Below are 20,003 nucleotides of genomic sequence, written 5' to 3' on the forward strand. Positions count from 1 at the left end.
ATATAATAATGAATTGGCTGAGCAAGAAATTACTAAATCCAACCTGAACACAATAGCTATTAAATAAATGAATAAATAAATAAATACCTAAGAATAAACTTAACCAAGGAAATGATTCTTACAATAAAAATTACAAAACACTGATGAAAGAAATTGCACATACACTTATAGAGAAAAGACATCTCACATTCATTTATTAGAGAAGTTATGTCTATATAACCCAAAGTGATTTACAGATTCAATGCAATTCTCAAAATACCAATGATATTCTTCATGGAAGTAGCAAAAACAATCCCATGGTTAGTATGAAAGCAAAAAAGACCCCCCAAAATAGCCCAAATAATCTTAAGCAAAAAGAACTAAACTGGAGGCTGGCAATTCTAGATTTCAAGACATACTACAGATCTACAGTGATCAAAACTGTATGGTACTGGTAATAAAAAGTAGATACAGTTCCTAGGAATGAAATAACTGGATGGTTCTTGAGAACATATATAAACTAAAAAATTCTACATTTAGTGGAAAGAAACCCAACTTTATAGCCTATAACTCAATTCATGAATGTAAATAAGTAAAAAAAAAATTTTTGGGGGGGTACATGGGATTGAACTTAGGGTTGCTAACCATTGAGCCAAATCCCCAGTCCTTTTTATTGTTTTAAATTTTGAGACAGGATCTTGCTAAGTTGCTTAGGGCCTTGCTAAGTTGCTGGGACTGGCTTTGAACTTGTGACCCTTCCGCCTCAGCCTTCTAAGCCACTGGGATTAGAGGAGTGCACCACCAAGTCTGGAACTTCAGCATTCTTTTGCAGAGTAATATTCAAAGTGATAAGATAGGTTTATATTTCAGTATTTGTGATTAAACTATAGGAGTCATTTTCCCTAGAATGATGTGAAGACTTTAATCTCCTTCAATCATTCCAAAATTTTCTAAGGACAATGCTGGGTAACTTCCTGTCACACAGAAACTCCTATGTGGTATATTCAATTCATAAGCTAAATACTGAACTGTCTGTAATACAAGCCATGGAACACAGTTTGTGATATCAATGACTATCTTAACAGTTTTAGTTATGAAGTCATTTTCATGGGATGAGTGGACTTAAGTTCCATGTCACTACAGAAATTTTTAATTTCAATTTCACTTTGTAAGTCCACGGATCTTCACAATAGCCATTTATCATACTTACTAATTAACTTTATTAAGATAAGCCTATATAAAACTGTAAGATTCTATCAGAACAATCCATTAATGAGCCATTTCCTTATTATGAACCTGATAAGACTTTTTGAATCACTTGGTTACATTAGGGTTCTTACAGAAAACACAAATATAACTGCCATCTGGATTTTTATCCACGGCAATAGAAAATAGCACAAACTATACCTTTCACAATTTTTTCCCCCTGTAAGGTCTCAGGCACATTTGAATATGCTGAGGGAAAGAAGTTTTTCCAGTTAGTCATTTTTAAAAGCTTATTTCGTTTTGGCATATAATTTCTACCAGTCAGAATTCACACTGTGTGCTGGGCTTGGTGGCGTATGCCTATACTTCCAGTGACTCATGAAGCTGAGGCAGGAGGATGGAGAGTTCAAAGCTAGCCTTAGCTTCAGCAACCGGGAGGTGCTAAGCAATTCAGTGCAACCCTGTCTCTAAATAAAATACAAAATAGGGCTGGGGATGTGGCTCAGTGGTCAAGTGCCCCTTAGTTCAATCCTGGTCTCCTCTCTCCCCCCCAAAAAAAATTCACAGTGTGTAACTTGTTTTGATGCAATTTTTTTCACTTATTATATATCTGAATTTTGCAACATTACTATTTAAAGTTTTTCATGTGAAATCAAGTCCTGTAGAAATTTCAGGCTTTTGTTCAATTCGATAATCTGTTTTTATCTACATTGGCATTCACATATACATTTCTATGTACTGGGTCCTGGTTTTTACTATAGTTTCATAAGGGTTTTTTTTTTTTTTTTTTTTTTTTTTTGTACCAGAGATTGAACTCATGGGCACTCTACCACTGTGTCACATCCCCAGCCCTATTTGTATTTTATTTAGACACAGAATCTCACTGAGTTGCTTAGTGTCTTGTTTTTGCTGAGGCTGGCTTTGAACTCTCAATTCTCCTGCTTCAGCCTCTGGAGCCATCATAATGGTCTTTTGATAGTCATGGTTTCCCTACTGAACATGGAGGAATACTTTTTACTTACTCCCCCCCCCCCCCGGCCCCCCACACAAATGTAATCTCTTTTTTAAATTCATGGCTTTCTTTTTTATTTTTAAACATTTATGTATGTATGTATGTATGTATGTATGTATGTATGTATGTGGTGCTGAGGATTGAACCCAGGGCCTCACATGCTAGGTGAGCACTCTACCATTGAGCCACAATCCCACCTCTCATGGCTTTCTTGATTTACTTTTTCATCTTCTTACTTTAACAGATACTTGAGTGCAAAGAAATAATTCACTACTTCAAGAAAAAAAATTAGTGAAGTACAATAACAAATGACACCTCGCATTTGACCCCAATAAAAAGTGAGAAAAAAGGAAATGTCAGGAACCATAGTGAGGGCGAGTTATGCTCTACCTGGTATGGCTGGTGCTTTGCTATGACAGGCATTTGCCATCGAGTAGAAAGACCCCACTTTATTGGGGTTATATTATACATTAAATTATATAATATTATATATTAAATTATATTTTTATGACAGCCAAATAGAATATATCTTTAGCCTTTTGTCCATATCCCAAAAGAATTTTTTTTTTTCCCAAATGTCTCATCAAATGCAGGGCTGTCTAGCAGCTTCAAAAACTATGGTTAGTAAGTGGAATTGTTTTACAGCATTCACTAATTCAGGAAATGGTAACTGAGAGAAGCATTGTTAAAAGCAGCCAGGGATACTATAGTAGAATGAAACAGAAAGATTCTTGTCCTTAGAAATACACATTGTAAAGGAGGGAGATGGAAAATTAAAAATCAAACTGTTAGGTATGTCAGCTATGGACATTAATCCAAGAAACAATAGTTGATACTGTTTTGGAACAAAATGATCACATTGGAGGTAATGAAATGTTGCTAAATATGGATACATTGTGAAAAGGAAGCTGGAAAGACTATTTAGCCCAAGACATGGGGTGTGCGAAAAAGGGCATCAAAATGACCCTTCAATCTTTTGTCTAAACTATGTAATTGCTATTTGCTAAGATGGGAAAGACTGTGGGAGCTTTTATTTGTCTGTTTTTGTGAGGACAGTAATAGGGATATTAGGGTTTGGATTCAGGCTTCTTACATATGAGATGTCCTTTAGCTCTTCAGGTGGGATAAAGTAAGCAGGTGGAGGTGAGGCTGAATTTTGGGGAAAAGGTTCATGTTGTATAGAATTGGTAGTCATAAGCACAGAGATGATATTTAAAGTCACATGATTAGTTGACATCACTTAAGGAATGGGTATGGGTAGAAATCTGAGGACTGAGCTTTGGAAATTCCAGTTTGGAGGTAGGGGGTAGGAAGAGACTGAAGGAATGGCTATCTCCTATCAGGGCAGAAATAAAACAAAAATGGGGTTGTCATGGAAGCATGGCAAAGAAATGCTTGGAAGAGGAGGCTGTTAAATGTGCTCATGAGTCAAGTAGCATAACAACTAGAAATGATTGTTGGATTTAGCAATGTACGTTCTCATTGATCTTGAAAACAGCATTCCTTTGGGAACACAAGGGACAAAGAGGAATTTTGTTTTTTAAGATAGGAAAAATGAATTCTGAACTTCTTAGTTCATTGTCAAGGCTTTCTTTCTATATTTACTTTGTGGACAGCACCTTATTGTGTCCATACTATCTTTACCCTGGAGTTGCAACCTTACTTAAGGAATGGAAGATAGGACAAAAATAAGGGACCAGATGATGAATCTTAGAATAGTTTAAAAGATGATTCAGTACTTGGTTTCACAGAGATGAAGTTTGTTATTGTTTGGATGTGAGGTGTCTCCTAAAAGCTCACGTAAGACAATGCAAGAAGGTTCAGAGAATAAATAACTGGCATATGAGACAGTCTTAACCCAATCAGTGAATCAATTATCTGATGGGATTAACTGAATGGTAACTGGAGGCAGGTGGAATTTAGCTGGAGGTGGAGCATTAGTGTGTGGCTTTGGGGGTTCATATTTGTATCTGGCAAGTGGAGACCCTTCTCTCTGCTTTCTGATAGCAATGTGAGCCATTTCCCTCCACCACACTCTTCTTCCATGATGTTCCGCCTCACCTGGAGTCCTAAGGAATGAAGCTGGCTGTCTTCTAAGATCTCTGTAACTGTGAGCCCCCAAATAAACTTCCTCTTCTACAATAGTGTTGGTTGGATCTTTTAGACACAGCAGCAAAAAAGCTGATTATGTAAACAAAGTTTAAATTCAACTTTTAAAAATAAGTTGGACTTGGGCTGGGGTTGTAGCTCAGTGGTAAAGTACTTGCTTTGCATGCATAAGGCACTGGGTTGATCCTCAGCATCACATAAAAATAAATATTTAAATAAATAGACATTGTGCTCATCTACAACTAAAAAATGTTTTTAAAAATCAGATTGATTTAGGCAGATAAAAAGAGTGAAAACTAAGAAGGGGAAAAGCAGTATTGTCTATGGTGAGCTGATATTCTTATTAAGAAGAGATAGGTGATAATATGGAGAGTGTTGGCCATTAGCTAAGAACTGGCTTTATTATTGTCATTGGAGATTACAAGTTACCAACCTGTGATAGTTCTAGAATTAGAAAAAAGAAAAAAACCCAATATTTTTATGAGAACAATATTTTTTAGCAATTTTCATTATTAGAAAATTCTTTTAAATGTGTTTTAATAGTTACTACTAGATATCAATGATATAAAAGCTAATACAAAAAGCTGAAAATTAACAAAATTATAATTATCTTTACGTATGGAGATTATGAATTACAAAAGATAAAAACAACTTCTGGGAACCAATGCCTTTTAAAATGTTGCTCTATTTCATTTTTATTCTCTAGGATATTTTAAAATTATATTATAAATAGGATTTAGATAAATTATTTCTAATCTGTTTTATAGCTTATCATGCTCTCAACTTTTGAAAAAAATTGCCTTTTATACTACTTTATTAATGCACCTTTTAAGAAAATTTTCTATTTCTATTTCTATAAGATACTAGAAGGAATTTTGTTAAAAGAAAAATATTTAAAAGTGCTTTTCAAAAATGAATGTCGTAAGTTTTTGTCAATATTTGAAACTATCCTAAATATAACCAAAGTTAAGATTTACAATATTTGAAATAGTTAATACCAATTCTTCAGGTAATGAATCAAGTTTCTTTTCTTCTTTTTTTTTTTTTTTTTTTTAAGCAAGAGAAGCTATTAGGTTGGAACATATGAAACTGTCTGTTATGGTTTAGATATAAGGTGTCCCCCAAAACCTCCTCTGTGAGACAATGTATGAAAGTTTAGAGGTGAAATGATTGGATTATGAGAGCCTTGACCTAATTGATGCATTAATCCTCTGATAGGGATCAACTGGATGTTCATGTGTCCCTGGAGGAGGGTCAGTAGGGGCATGCTCATAGGGTTTATATTTTGTCAGTGGTGAGGGGAGTTTTTACTCTGCTCCCTGGTGTGATGTCCTGAGCCAGTTTTCTCTGCCACACTCTTTCACCATGATGTTCTGCCTCACCTTGGGCCCAGAATGGTGAGGTCAACCATCTATGGACTGACACCCCTTGAACCATAAGCCCCAAAATACACTTTTCCTCCTCTAAATTTGTTCTTGTCACGTCTTTTGGTGATAGCAGCAAAAAGCTGACAAAACATCAATTTTGTAGGTAAAAAAATGAGAGCAAATAGCAATTTAATATTGTTCAACAGAAAAATCTTTAACTTGGTTCCCCAAGATTTGCTAGATTGATAAAAGTACAAATTTAAAGAAAGAAGGGTATTCTCCTAGAAACTGCAAACATTGAGACACTGACTTTCATTTAGTGTCTATGCCATGAAGGCCCTGCCCTCTGTCCTATGGATACCCATCTAGTCATCCTTATGGTTTACAATTTAGTTTAAAAAAAATTAAAATCTACAGACACACCTAAGCTTAAGAGCTTCCTATGCTGACACCTGAAATATAATATTTGTGGGGAAAAAAATTCACCCATTTAAAGATTTTTAATAGTTAATTTATATTATAACTGACCAGTAAGATGTTAACGTTATTTTACTACGAGCACCTAAAGTAACTAATATGATCTTTCTCAGAGGTACAATAAGTGATTTTAGGTGTAGGCTGACTTTTGAATACTCCTGCTGGCTATCCACAAAATAGGAAGGTACGGCACAAGGAAAAAGGAAAGATCCAGGTAGAACTGAGTCAGGCAAGTTCCTTTTGGAGCCAGATGGCTGATTTCTGAATGTAATTTTTATTACAGAAAGACTAAGTGAAGAAACTTTTGTGGTTTTTACCTCAATTTTAGCATATCCAAATATGTTTTTAAACATCTTATTTGAAGAATCTCATGACTGAGTAAAGAAACTGGTCAGTACATGAATCAATGCAGAAAAAAATTTAGAACATTTACCATACACAGATGCATATCATTGTGCCCACTTCCACAATAACTCTTACTTATCAAGACATATTAAATAATTTTAAGTATAAATATGCTATATTTTAATTATTAAACATTGTTACACCTAAAAAATAATTTTGTATATTAAATAAGAACATGTGATGAAGAAATAGGGCTTACCAGTTAAGTTTTAGGCCTGAGTTCAAATAAGAGAGAAAAGCTTATATATAATCACATGGCAATCACTACTGAAAGATGTAAGTTACTGGTCATCTTTCTTTTTCAATTGTTTCATCAGGAAAAATCTTTTTCAGGTGATAAAACTTACAAGCTAAATTAAAATGCACTCTACTCATTGGCAAGCTACATGAGCAAGAATAATGTGATCACAGTACTTGGAAGTTTTTGATTTATAACTGTACTATTCTCTACTTATAAGGCTGCAGTCTAGGAGGCAGAGCAATGAATCATTACAATTGTCTATCCGGGAAATGTCAAAAGATTAAGTAAGGGCAGAAGAAGAGAGAAAAGGAAAAAAACACACACTTCTGTCCAAGAAATATTCCTCAATTAGTGGAAACATATCAGTAGCACATAAACCCAGTGCTACAGAAATGATAATTAAATTTTAAAAATCTTCAAGTAAAATTACATATATACCATGATGCTTAAACTTTCTGGTAGAAGAAGAGATTATCCTTAAAAGCCCTAACAACTAAATTATTCCTTACTCACTGTAACTTAGAGATCTATTCCTGTTTAATGAGTTTGAAAAAGCACACTGAAATTAAAGAAATGAATTAGAAACCTGAACCAATTATTAATGATCGAGCTTTTTAAAAAAATGAACATAAGTAGTTTAATTGATCCTTTGCCAATACAAAAATAAGCATCCACAGAATGTTTATTTACTGTTTAAATTACTCCACATTTTTACATACTGTGAACAGAAAATATATTTTACCTCACATAGTAAAAGCAAATAAGTGCAATCTTTCAAACATTAAAAATCATAATCAAATCTGTACAACAGATAAATAAACATTTACCTCTAACAGTTAGCTTATAAAAAAACAAACAAAAAACATTTATTGCCCAAGTCACCAGTTTACTTAAAATTCTACTACAGACAAACATCTCCATCATAACAATGTGAATCTTTACTGCACATGTTTAGATTGATAAATATTTTTTTAATGGGAGGGATAATAGGAAATACCAAAATGGTTATAAAGAACTTTCCAAACATTGGAAATAATATACAAAAATTAATTAGGGAGGAGAAAACATTAAACCACAGGGTAACTGGTATTACACTGCTAGAGCTTAAGGAAAAGAAATGGGTGTATGTTTGCACTGAAAAGGAAAATTTGGCCTTTTTACAAAAAGAAGCAATGACAACATCAACAATGATAAAATCCTGTCATGGAGCCTTAGAACAATTCTGAGAGACAAAGGGTACGAAGATTTAGACTTGTATACCTGACAACTACAGTAAGGACAAAAATCATGTCAGCAAACATGAACAAGCAGAACATGAATACATATAAATTAAAGGCATACTGTTCATCATTCCATGTCATTGCACATAAGAACACAATACTGCAAGTCATTCTTGAGTAGAAAAGTTTTCAATGAAGTAGAAGTTCCACAATGAAGACAGGCACAGACAATCTTATTACCACAAATTTAGTAAATATCAAAACAGTGGTGTCACTAGGCTAATTAAATCATCTATACTTTGTACTGGAAAGGTAAACATTCCCCTGCCTTCATATGTTAACTTATAATCATTATAAATGGAAAATAGCTCCAGTAGAAAAGACTTTTCACATGCACTCCTATGCTGCATTCTGGTTCATCAATTTTTTCTAGTATTTCACATCAGGTATGTACACTGCCGATATATACAACCACACTGTTCAACAGACATCCCTAAACTGTTCTTTTGCCACATGTTTGTATTTACACAGACATTTGTATTTCCAGATAGATCCTCTCTTCTCCAGTCAAACACAAAGTAAGCCTGAAGAGTTTTAAGTTTTTTGAGATTTTAGGAACCTAATGTCTTGATTTATCTTGAATGGACGATAAGATGAGTAGTCCACAAAAAAACGCAGCTATACATGCCAACCTTTTCAAGAGAGATGAGTTATCTTTAGGAATAATAATCTGTGCAAGATCATTAGTGATCTGAGAAATTTCATGTGCCACACAAACGAAGATAAAAGTGCTGACAATGATGTTGAGCATAGAGTTTCCAGGTATGAGTACCAAAATACCCCTTGTGTCGGCTGCCAGCCATATGTGATACTGACAAATAAACAGCTAGGAGAAAAAATATTTGAAGTTAGACATGTACATAGGGTCCATGAATAAATCACAGTTTTTCTTAATTTACTCAATATTGGCCCTGAAAAGTCCAGTGCCATTTACTCTCCAGAATTCCTACCTCTGTATGCTTTCTTACAAGTGAAGCTGAACAAAATGAAGACTAACTCGAGAATGCAAATTTTTCCTACTTTAAAAGAAAACTTAATAAACTTCATAATATTAAAATTAATCTGATTATGATATAAATTCTATTGTTTTAAGACATTCTGTTTTAAATAATAAAACTCAGGCCATACAGTATATATCTACTTAAACTGACTTCACAGGTAATATTATATTATGCATCTCACACAAATGTAATGAATTTAAATATTTTCCCACAATTTTCAATCATAATAAAGCTAAATTTTATTATGATAAGCATCAATAATCTGAATTACAGAAACATGTTTAATTATGGAGATGAACAAGATATCAAAATCCCATCAGCTTGATTTCATTTATGAGTATTTTTCTTTTCTGATCTCAGTATCTTCTTTGTGCTCAAATGCTTAAGACATTATGAAGAATGTTTTGAAATTATCTTCATCTAGTCATTTTAAAATAAGGCTTTAAAAATATTCTAAAGTACTTTAATGTTTTTAAAAGTTCTAAGTCTTTTCATAATTTTATAAATAAAATAGTTTTGGTTTTAAAACGGTGTGTCAGGTCTACACACTCACATTGTACACTCATACACAATATCTGGTTGTGAAAGATAAAGCAAAATATGAATGCACCAACCTCTAATGAAATTTTTCCAAACCAAGCAAAAAATGAACTGTAAACTGAACGGGCATATCCAGGAATATTCCTTATTAGGATGAAGGCTAAAATCTAAGGGAAAACCATACAGGTAAATTTCATTAACATATTTATTAAAAAGTATTTTGCATAAAGTTTTTCCTTTCAGTAAAATGTTTGTTCTTTATGTTCTCGAATTTGACACATATACATTTAACTTTGAAAAGGTGATGTTACAATTAAGTGAGAAAATTATATGAGGTACTTACTATAACATACATTGCAAGTCCTTTAAAGAAACATTAGGTAATTAATAGTATAGGTAGTATACATAAGTGGTTAAAAAAAATCATAAAGGTGAGACCTAAGTAGAATTCTCAAACATAAAACTACTTAATAGACTATTATATTTAAAATATTACATAAGTTGTGATATAAAATACTAGAAAAATTGACACATATAAATCATTAGCCTGAGGGACAGAAAATGTGGAGATAGTCACATGACTCTTCCCTTCTTTCTGTCTGTAACCTATTATTTTCCAAGATTTATTTCATTTCTTTAGTATGTTCAAATCTTTCACTGTGTCATATTCTTAGGAATGTCACTGGAGGAGAAACTCAAAAGAAATAATAACCATGGAGAACAAAGGTGAGGTCTGAAAAATTATTCTTATTACTTTAACACAAACATAATGATAATGTTTAAAATCTGACCATTATTTATCACTTGCTGGGTACTGTGCTAAGTATTTAACATACATTATTTATGATTAATCACCTGTTATACAGGTAAGCCCTTTCTGAAATTTCTAACCAGACTTATAGGCAAACACAAAATGTTGGAATTCAAGACTAATACATAAGCCTTCTGATGGGTCAGGGAAATAAGTTTCAATAGAATACTAGAAATCTTTAATATATTTAAAATTTTAAAGGAGCTCCCTCATATTTTATATATATATATATATATATGTATATATATATATTATATTACATATATATTATACACACACAAAACCTTATATGACATAAAATCACAATGTCCTATGATATACAAATAACACATACACTCTCAATACACAAACACACACACACACACACACACACACACACAAATACATACATCTGTTCACACCTTAAAGAGTGAAATATGGGGCCGGGGATATAGCTCAGTTGGTAGAGTGCTTGCTTTGCATGCACAAGCCCCTGGGTTTAATCCCCCGCACCACCACCACACAACAAAAAAAGTGAAATATGGTCTGGAATAGAATGTAACCTATAGTATATGAAGCTACTTGGAGCTGTTGACTTTTATAATGTGGGACACATTTTCTTGAAAAGAAGTAGCAGTTGGGCTAGGGTTGTGGCTCAGCAGAAGAGCACTCGCCTTGTACGGGAGAGGCCCTGGGTTCAATCCTTAGCACCACATAAAAGTAAATAAATGAAATAAAGACTATATTGATCCAACTAAATATATATATATTTATGTGTGTGCATATATATATATATATATATATATATGAAGTAGCAGTCAATGTAACTTGTGCTTGCTTCAAAATGTATGTTTTCAGTCCATTCTTTTAGTCTGCAATGGAGAAGTTAAAGCTCTCATAAAAATGGTAACTGTGAAAACAGGAATATATGGAGGATGGAGTGCATGTATTAGTGTCATTCTATGTGCTGGTACCCTCTCCCTTTGCTTTTCTTATGTTCTTCTGTATGGGTGCACTGTAATGCTAATGTTCCCTCTCATCCTGTGAGTCATGGGGCTGATATATGATATACAAAGCATTACTAATACTGTCTACAGAAGTCATAAAAATGTTACTTGAATATAGTATTAAATTTCATTATCAGTTGAATTTGGAAAAATCTATCATCTGCTTGGTGCCACTTAGTTTACAAAGGTTTAAAGGAAACAAAATAGTCTCTGTATGGAAAAGAAGACTTAAGAGAAGATTCTCCAGGAACTCTCCCTGCTCCTCTAGGTTGGTCTACTCATCTTTCAGACTTCAACTTAGACACTATTTCCTCTAAGAACCCTGCTCTGAAGTCAAGATAAGTTAGAAAGAACTTCTACATGTTTCCAAAGCAATCTGTACTTAATCATCCCCATACTAATCACAACGTACTTACTACTAGAGGTGCTATACCTCTGCAAAATAGCAATCTTATTTTAGTTGTCTCCATCTCTGTACTAAGTGCATACTTTTCTGGATTTTGGCTCTCTGAGTTCCAACCTCAGAGCTCTTTCTTCAAGTTCCTTGAATATACCATGCTCCCCTCCTCTACAAAGCCTAAGTTTTTGCTTCCCACTGTGCCTTCATCCTTTCATTCTCAGTTTAATTTTCCCAGGAAAATCATCCCTGGCTCCTGATCACCTTCCCCTCAACTCCAAGTAGGTCTCATACCCTTATTATATTCCATTATAGCATTACGTATTTCTGCTCAGACTTATGTATTTATTATATGATTACTAACTGTATGATAAGAATGTAGGCACCATGAGGGTAAAAACTATGCCTGATTTGGTAACCACCACATCCCCGGTATAATATGTAACATATAGTATAAAAAATTGTTAAATGAATTAAAAAGTGTTAAATATTTATTGACCCATATCTCTATTAGGGTGTAATTTTCTTGTGGACAGGTTTTTAAATGAGAAGGAAATTAACTTTTCTTTTTTTTTTTTTTGGTGGTGCTGGGCATTGAACGCAGGCCCTTATGCATGCAAGGCAAGTACTCTACCAACTGAGCTATATCCCCAGCCTAAGAATTAACATTTTCTAAGTGACAAAAACTGAGTTACATGATTTCTACATGTTTAATACCACAATTCTGAGATAGATTTTAACAACTCTATTACTACAGAGGAAGGCAAGTCTTGAAAAGATTAAGCTATTTCCCTACATTTTTCTGGAATTTGAATTGAAATCTCTATCTCTAAAGACTATGTTGTTATAAAAAATCAAGGAGTAAAATTTTCCCTAAATCAAGATAATTACCTGCACCACAGAAACAGATGGGTGGAGTTCATTGCACTCTGCTTTGTTTTTACAACTGCTAGCCCAGATGGAATAGGTCTACAACAAAAAATGTACCCATAAGTTCACAAAAATAGGTAATTCTTAAACAGGAAATTCTCACAATTTTTAAATAGTTTTCTTCATTTAAAAGAATATAGTTCCAACTATCTGCAGGTGTATTCATCAATATTCTAACTTTATTGTGCACACAAGAAAATAGGAGAAAAGAGATTTGTGTTTTTCTGGAAATAGTGATCATAAAGCAGTGATATCAAACATGAGCTCTCATGTCAAACACCTTATAATATATTATGTCCCAAACTGATTATAACTTTTGAAACTTCTATTTCGCTGAACTCTCAATTATTCTTTTTAGAATTTATGTGCCACTTGGAAACTATAAGGTTAAAAATGGAATTTTAAAAGTATATATCTACTTATTAAAAATAACTGATTATGTTCCTATATCTTAAAGTTCATTTGCTATACCACTTAAGATTTTGGTAAATGAGAAGATTACATCTTAAAACTTACCAAGAAAGAAACTACTGAAATAAACAATAGAAAGTTTGAAATTTTGTTTGAAAAAAGAGGTTCACCCTTTCCTTCAGAAAGTACTTGACGCTTCTGTAAAGCCAAATAAATAAAAGCAAACAGCATTCCATGGAAGACTACCTGAAAAAGAGAAAATCTGTTTTTAATAGATACTTTCAAAACCTAGCAAATATATCTGGTTAATAAGAACTATATTAATAACAGTAAGTAGGTTGAAAGCTTTAAAATTTGGAATTCCTATCAAGAAGCTAAACTTCAAAAGTAAAACTTTAAACAACAAAATAAAGCCAATGATAGTTAAGAAACCACCAGCAACAGACAGGCAAACATGTCTGGCAAAACTATGAGATAAGGGCTGGGGTTGTGGCTTAGTGGTTGAGCGCTCAGCTAGCATGTGTGAGGCCCTGGGTTTGATCCTCAGCACCACATAAAAATAAATAAATAAATATTAAAAACAAAACAAACAAAAAACTATGAGATAAACCTGGTTCATTTTCAGCAATCCCACTCAATGTTTACTCAACATCCCAACTAAAATTTAGTTTTCTAAAGTTAGAATCAAATTTAGTTTTCTAAAGTTAGCAATTGTAACAAAGGCGATTTACTTATTCAAATTTTGTTGGTATTGGGAATTGAGCCCAGCATGCTAAGTTACTGATCTATACCTACAGCCCTAAAAATTTAAAAGTAATAAGAAAATCTCCTAAAGAAACATGATAAAATTTAAATATACCCAACAATGATAAAACATTTTTTACTGATCCTTTTAGTCAAATAAAAAACAATACCACTAAATCATTCTTTTAAAAAGGAATATATGCACATAAGAATGAAAAAAATGTTGGAGCAAAAAGAACATGAACTTTTTTGTGTATGTATGTAGTCTTAAAAAAGACACACATACATACATACACAAAGACAATGTGAATTATTACTACAGAATAAATATTTGTGTCCCCCTTCCCAAATTCAAATGTTGAAACATAATCCACAATGTGATAGTTTTGGAGGAGGAGCCTCTTTGAGAAAAGAAAAGGTCATGAAGATGGAGCCTTTATGAATGGGAGTAATGCCTTATAGGGCCCTTTTTTACCTTTTCCATCATGTGAGGACACAGCTAGAAGACAGCAGTCTACAGAAGGTAGACCCTCACCAGACACCAAATCTGCCAGCACCTTATCTTGGACTTCCCAAGAGAAATAAATTTTTAAATTGTTTATGAGCCACCCAGTCTATGGTATGATGTTAAGGTAACCCAAAAAGACTAAGATAGGTATATCATGTAGAGTACTCCCATGAGACTTTAGCAAAGATTTTTTTTATTTATGCAGTTTGGAAATGCATTGGAAAGAGCATAGGTACTGAAAATCAGGAATGTCACAGAATAGATAGTAAGAAAACAATTGTTGAAAGAAAAAAGAAATTGTTGTTGAGGCTGGCTTTGAACCTGCAATCCTCCTGTCTCAGTCTCGGGGGCAGGGGATTAGCAAGGATGGTGAAATGTGATAGACATTATTACCCAAAGTACGCGTATGAAGATACGAGTTGGGTGTCAAAATACTATATATACAAATAGAGAAATGAAAATCTGTGGTATATATGTGTAATAAGAATTGTAATGCATTCTGTTGTCATTTTTAAAAAATCAATTTAAAAAAGGGACAAAAAAAGAAAAGAGAGTCAAAAGATGGAAAGAAAAGAGGAATGAAATAATATTTATTGTTTAGTATTTTCCAGTGCTGTACTAGATGTTCTATATTTTCTCAGCCTGTTAAATCTTAACCATCTTTCAAAATTAAGTTCATGGAACTTAAGTTCATCCAACTCACTGCTTTTCTTCTTTGCATATAAAACCCATATCACATAGTTTAGTATCCCACTATAACTAGTTATAGTGGATTTTAAACTACATTATTAAGGCTTAGAAGCCCAGTGGTACATCTTCTTTCTTTAATATATACTTCATCACACTAACACCTAGGACATGCACTGAAACTTAGTAAATGTATGTTTGTGTGTATATAGATAATGTGAATCACCTATAAGTTAAAATTATAACTCAGACAAAAGTCACATACTTTATAGACTACATTTTTACATTTTCCTGCTAATAAATACACCCATGCATGGGTGGGTTTGGACTGCTTTGCCTTACTAAATCAATGTTTCTTTATTCTAAAATTAATCAAAACTAGATAGAAAATCTCCAAATCATTTTGTAACAGTATAATTTGAAAAGGCAAAATATCATAAAGTAAATACATACATAACGGTCTAACCGCCATCTGAACCACCATTCATATACATTCCCTTTCAGTTCAAAACACTTGGACAATGGCCAAAGAGAAAAGATCTTCTCAAATGCACCCTAAGAAAAGAATCCAAAAAAATATTAAGCTAAGATGATATATGTCAATACTTGCTTTGTAAGCCTATTGTAAAATTTAGTTTTCTAAAGTTAGGATCAATAACAGTTCATTCACAATTTTTAAATTCTATTCATTTCATATGAAAATATGACTTCATTTGAAATTCATTTTAAAATAAACTTACCCATGGCTAATAAAATGACTTAAAGCTTTTTCAACTGATTTGGATTTCACATAAAGCTACTGACACTGCAAAAATTTAAAAAACTGTAGTAATTAGGAAATTATTCTTTTCAAATTTTTGGTCTAGTATACAAAACAATATTTACTAATCTACCAGAAAAATACAAAATAATTAAACTAATATGTTAATACTATTCCAAAGAATGATTGTTAATGTTAAAATATAGTTTTTCTTCCTCTAAATATCCTTAGTAATGTATAATTAACTACTGGAGTTAAAAGAGTGCTCTGAATTAGTTACCTTACCCAAATGCCATTACTAGCCTTTGAAACAGTTTATAGTTTTACTTTGGTCAAGTTAGTGAATGGTACCCTCTTAGTAATCTGACAGCTGGAAAATCTGGGAATGAAGAGGCAGAAGTCTTGGGTACATTCCTGCACATTAATGAAGTCTTTTAAAAAAGAGAACAAAACCTCAATTTCTAGGGTAAGGAATGATGACAAACTCTATTAAGGAAAGCTCCATTTTTATCCCTAATGCCATAGCATATGGCTTTAAAAAAGTTATTAAAAAACAAGGAAATAAATGAAAATAATATAATATTTTAGATAATGATGGATCCTTAGGTCAGAAGAACTTTATTACTTTATAACAAAATGCAATACTCTTCACTTAAGCACAGAATTAAGAAATGCATATAGCACATTAAAAATAGGTTCTATTAAAATCTACAGCTCAGAAAATTAAGGATAATTTTTACAGAGTTGCAACCTGAAATACACTGAAATATAGCTATGTTATATATATCTATATTAAACACAGATATATGTATCTCATAGATCACATGTGTAGCATATCTGACAATATATTTGATACATTTAAAATCTAAACTTTTATTATGTGACCAACAAACAAGTATTTATTGAGCATTCATTTTAAAAAAGATAGTGGACTACACTAGACTATGTGCTTTTTTGTTATCCAGTGGTCAACACTGATCTAAAGCTGAGGAAACCCTTTTATATGTTCTATTCAATCAGCTTTCTTTTATTTCCCTTAGAAGTGCTCACAGTGTTGGGAATATTAATGAATTAATGTCATGTAGTCATTCCTGTTACCTATTTTTTTTATACATTTGCCTGTTGCTTTCTTTTCCTTTTTTTTTTTAACATTTTGTTTTTTATTTGTAGTTGGACACACTATCTTTGTTTTATTTATTTTATTTTTATGTGGTGCTGAGGATCGAACCCAGCACCTTGTACGTGCTAGGTGAGTGCTCTACCACTGAGCCACAACCCTAGCCCAGTTGTTTTCTTATTACTTTATCTCCTATAAAAAACCTTGGATGTCACAGAATAAAAATGTTTTAAGTACTTTCAAGTATGAAAATAAGTACAAAATCCTCCCTTTCCTACCCCAAATCTCTCCCCCAAACATCCTTGCAGAATCACACACATACACAATGTATCTACAGTGTATTTACACCTGACACAATCAGGTATAAAACAGTGTTGGAGATGTGAGTAAACTGTAGAATATGTCAAAACTATAGGCATTCAAATTAAAATATTTTGTTATAAATATCATGCTGCCCAAATAGCATGCCTGTAGGGTAGATTTAATCAGCAGTTAGACTGTCACCTTGACAAAATAACAGAAAATCTCAACCATCAGAATAGAGGGATATAAGGTCAGAGATGGGATGATGACCAAAAATTTTAATAAATTAAACATATGACACATATACAAATCCCTCTTCACCTAAGTTGGTTTTACTAACTGCCAAAATTTTACTTCGTGCAGTTACAGAAAAATCAAGTTACAGTTTGATGCAATGAATAATGTACAAACTAAGTTACAAATTCTGTCAAGAGAATTTTGATTTCCACTTAGAGTAGTGTCTTATAAGAGGCATTCAATAAACGTTTGATTGATCAAAGTCAAGTAAAATGGATCTTGAACAATTGCCAGAGGAAGAGCTTTAAATTGCTCTTACAACAAAAACAGTGGTAACAAAAGTAGATAGGTCTCAAAAGAACTATACTGAGTAGTCAACTACAGAGTGACACTTTTATTACAGTCATTAAAAAATGAAGCTAAAAAAAAGCTCTGATTCTTCTCACATACTTTAATAGACTTGAACTTTAAAATAAATTACAAAATATAAACTGAAAAGACTGTACCAACCTGAGAATATGCCAAAAAACATATGCATAACAGCAAAAAGCCTAGTTTCAACAATAAGCCAAAATGCCAGAAACAATTTCCTAAGAGAGAAAATATTTAGTTTACTAAGAAATAAAAATTTATATTAGAAAGCATATTAAATATTCTTAATTTAACATATTTATACCCTGAATAGTTCTTAAAATAATTTAAGGCTGCTTATAGGGATATGCAAAATATAACTACATAGTATAAATTACAGTAAAAGAAAAAAAGGCGGAGGATTCTTGTGATGAATGAGGCTACAACATATAACTGAAACCCTATGTACCTGCTGTTCATGTAGTATAAATATATTTAGAAATTACATCTGGGTTCAATTATACCTGTCCATTATCAAGATACAACACAATATAGAATGATATGCTCAATGTACTATTAAAAACTCATGCTGAATATAACTTAGGTAACATTGCTTATAACACTGAAGTTTCAAGAAGAGAGTCTAACCTCTCTAATAAACTAGGATTTAATCATAAAACATATTTTAACATGCATATTTTAAGTTATGTGTTCAAAGTTTAGGCATATTGATTGTTTAGCTGATTAATATGCTAGGTTTGTAATTAATATGTTAGGTTTGTAATAGAGAAATTACATAATAGAAACTGCACAAAGACACTAACAGATTTTAACAGAGGATGGAACTCTTGAAAATTATTCGTTATTATAATGAACACCAATGGAAAAATATTTTTGATACACAAATTTGTTTGAAAGTTAGATACATTTGTAAAAATAAAAATTTCTTTATTTTTCCAAAAAGGGGAAGATTTCATTTTAAAGATATAATCTTGAGAGAAAAAAGCACTACATAAATGACCTTGGCCTTACTTTGAACATGATCAATAACAGGGTATGGTAAATCTGAAAATGACAACCCTTTGAACACTTTCGTTACTTATATATAAAACAGGTTGATAATAATTGCTTAAATGGTTGTCTAGATGATAAAGTATGCTAATGCTTTTAAACTTTGACAAAAAAATTTACAAGTGAATGTTTACTCAAAATCTCAATATATTTAAGAAATATAAAAGGTGCTAATAAGAGGGGCCTGAAGCCATATTTGGCTTTCCCTTTTCTATTACAGCTGCTTTTACTCTGGCTCTTTACAAGGCAGAATGAAAACTGTTTCAATTAACACATGAATTGTTTCAAAAAATTTAAATTTAAAAAACACACACTAAACATAAATGTAAATTAGTATTCTAGAGTGTTATATTACATTATATTCTACAGTGAGTGACTTACATTTTAGAAACAATTTTTTTTTAATTTCAAAATATGAGAACTACATATAAACTGTCTACTTAATAAAAATAATAGCTTTTAGTGACTAAAGAGAAATTTAATACACTGAAAGAAATTAATAAGAAAGTATACTTACCGTTTGCTCTCTTTTGGATAATCTGTGGCCACAGTGCTAAAGTAACATATATGACCATGAACCATACAGTGACCAAGGGAACAAAGTAATAGAATTGATAAGGCCGATCCATTACTATACATAACACCACTACCAGGAAATTGAGACGAAATAAGACCTATTAAAAAGGAGAAGAAAATGGTTTATATTTCAAGTATATGTGAAAAGCAAAGAGATTTTCTCTGACAGAGTATTCAGACTCAAATGACAGTACATTTTACTAATTTTTTTTTTTTAACAATCACTGTAAAGAGCTGATGCATCCTTATATTAACTATATCCCAGCAAAGTCCTAGCCTGAGTTGACAGGCTACAAGTGCCACCTTGTTAAATGTAGGGGGAAAAATAGTAACCCTCCTTCATAGGGCTATAGGTAAGCAGAGATTAGATGACCTCAAAAAAAGCATACCTGCCCCTTTCACACAAATGATGTCATTTTACCCAATTTGGGATTAAAATTCAGTGTTGTTTTAACTATGAAGTAATATTACTCAAGAGAAAAAATGTCCCTGGGGCC

At 32.4% G+C, this 20,003-nt stretch overlaps 1 protein-coding gene across 1 annotated transcript in view; it reads right to left on the minus strand.

Annotated features, from left to right (window-relative positions):
• Positions 1–7,460: 7,460 nt before the first annotated feature.
• Positions 7,461–20,003, minus strand: part of Casd1 (CAS1 domain sialic acid O acetyltransferase 1) — a 42,127-nt gene continuing 29,584 nt past the window's right edge. The window contains exons 12-18 of the mRNA XM_078040411.1: positions 19,448–19,604; positions 18,019–18,098; positions 15,545–15,646; positions 13,258–13,398; positions 12,703–12,780; positions 9,692–9,784; positions 7,461–8,902 (exon numbers count right to left, since the gene is read on the minus strand). Of these exons, the coding sequence (XP_077896537.1) occupies positions 8,636–8,902; positions 9,692–9,784; positions 12,703–12,780; positions 13,258–13,398; positions 15,545–15,646; positions 18,019–18,098; positions 19,448–19,604 (918 nt within the window). The 3' untranslated portion in view covers positions 7,461–8,635. The remainder of the gene's footprint in view (positions 8,903–9,691; positions 9,785–12,702; positions 12,781–13,257; positions 13,399–15,544; positions 15,647–18,018; positions 18,099–19,447; positions 19,605–20,003) is intronic.

The sequence above is a fragment of the Ictidomys tridecemlineatus genome, chromosome 2, assembly GCF_052094955.1.
Source record: "Ictidomys tridecemlineatus isolate mIctTri1 chromosome 2, mIctTri1.hap1, whole genome shotgun sequence".
Taxonomy (NCBI): Eukaryota; Metazoa; Chordata; class Mammalia; order Rodentia; family Sciuridae; genus Ictidomys; species Ictidomys tridecemlineatus.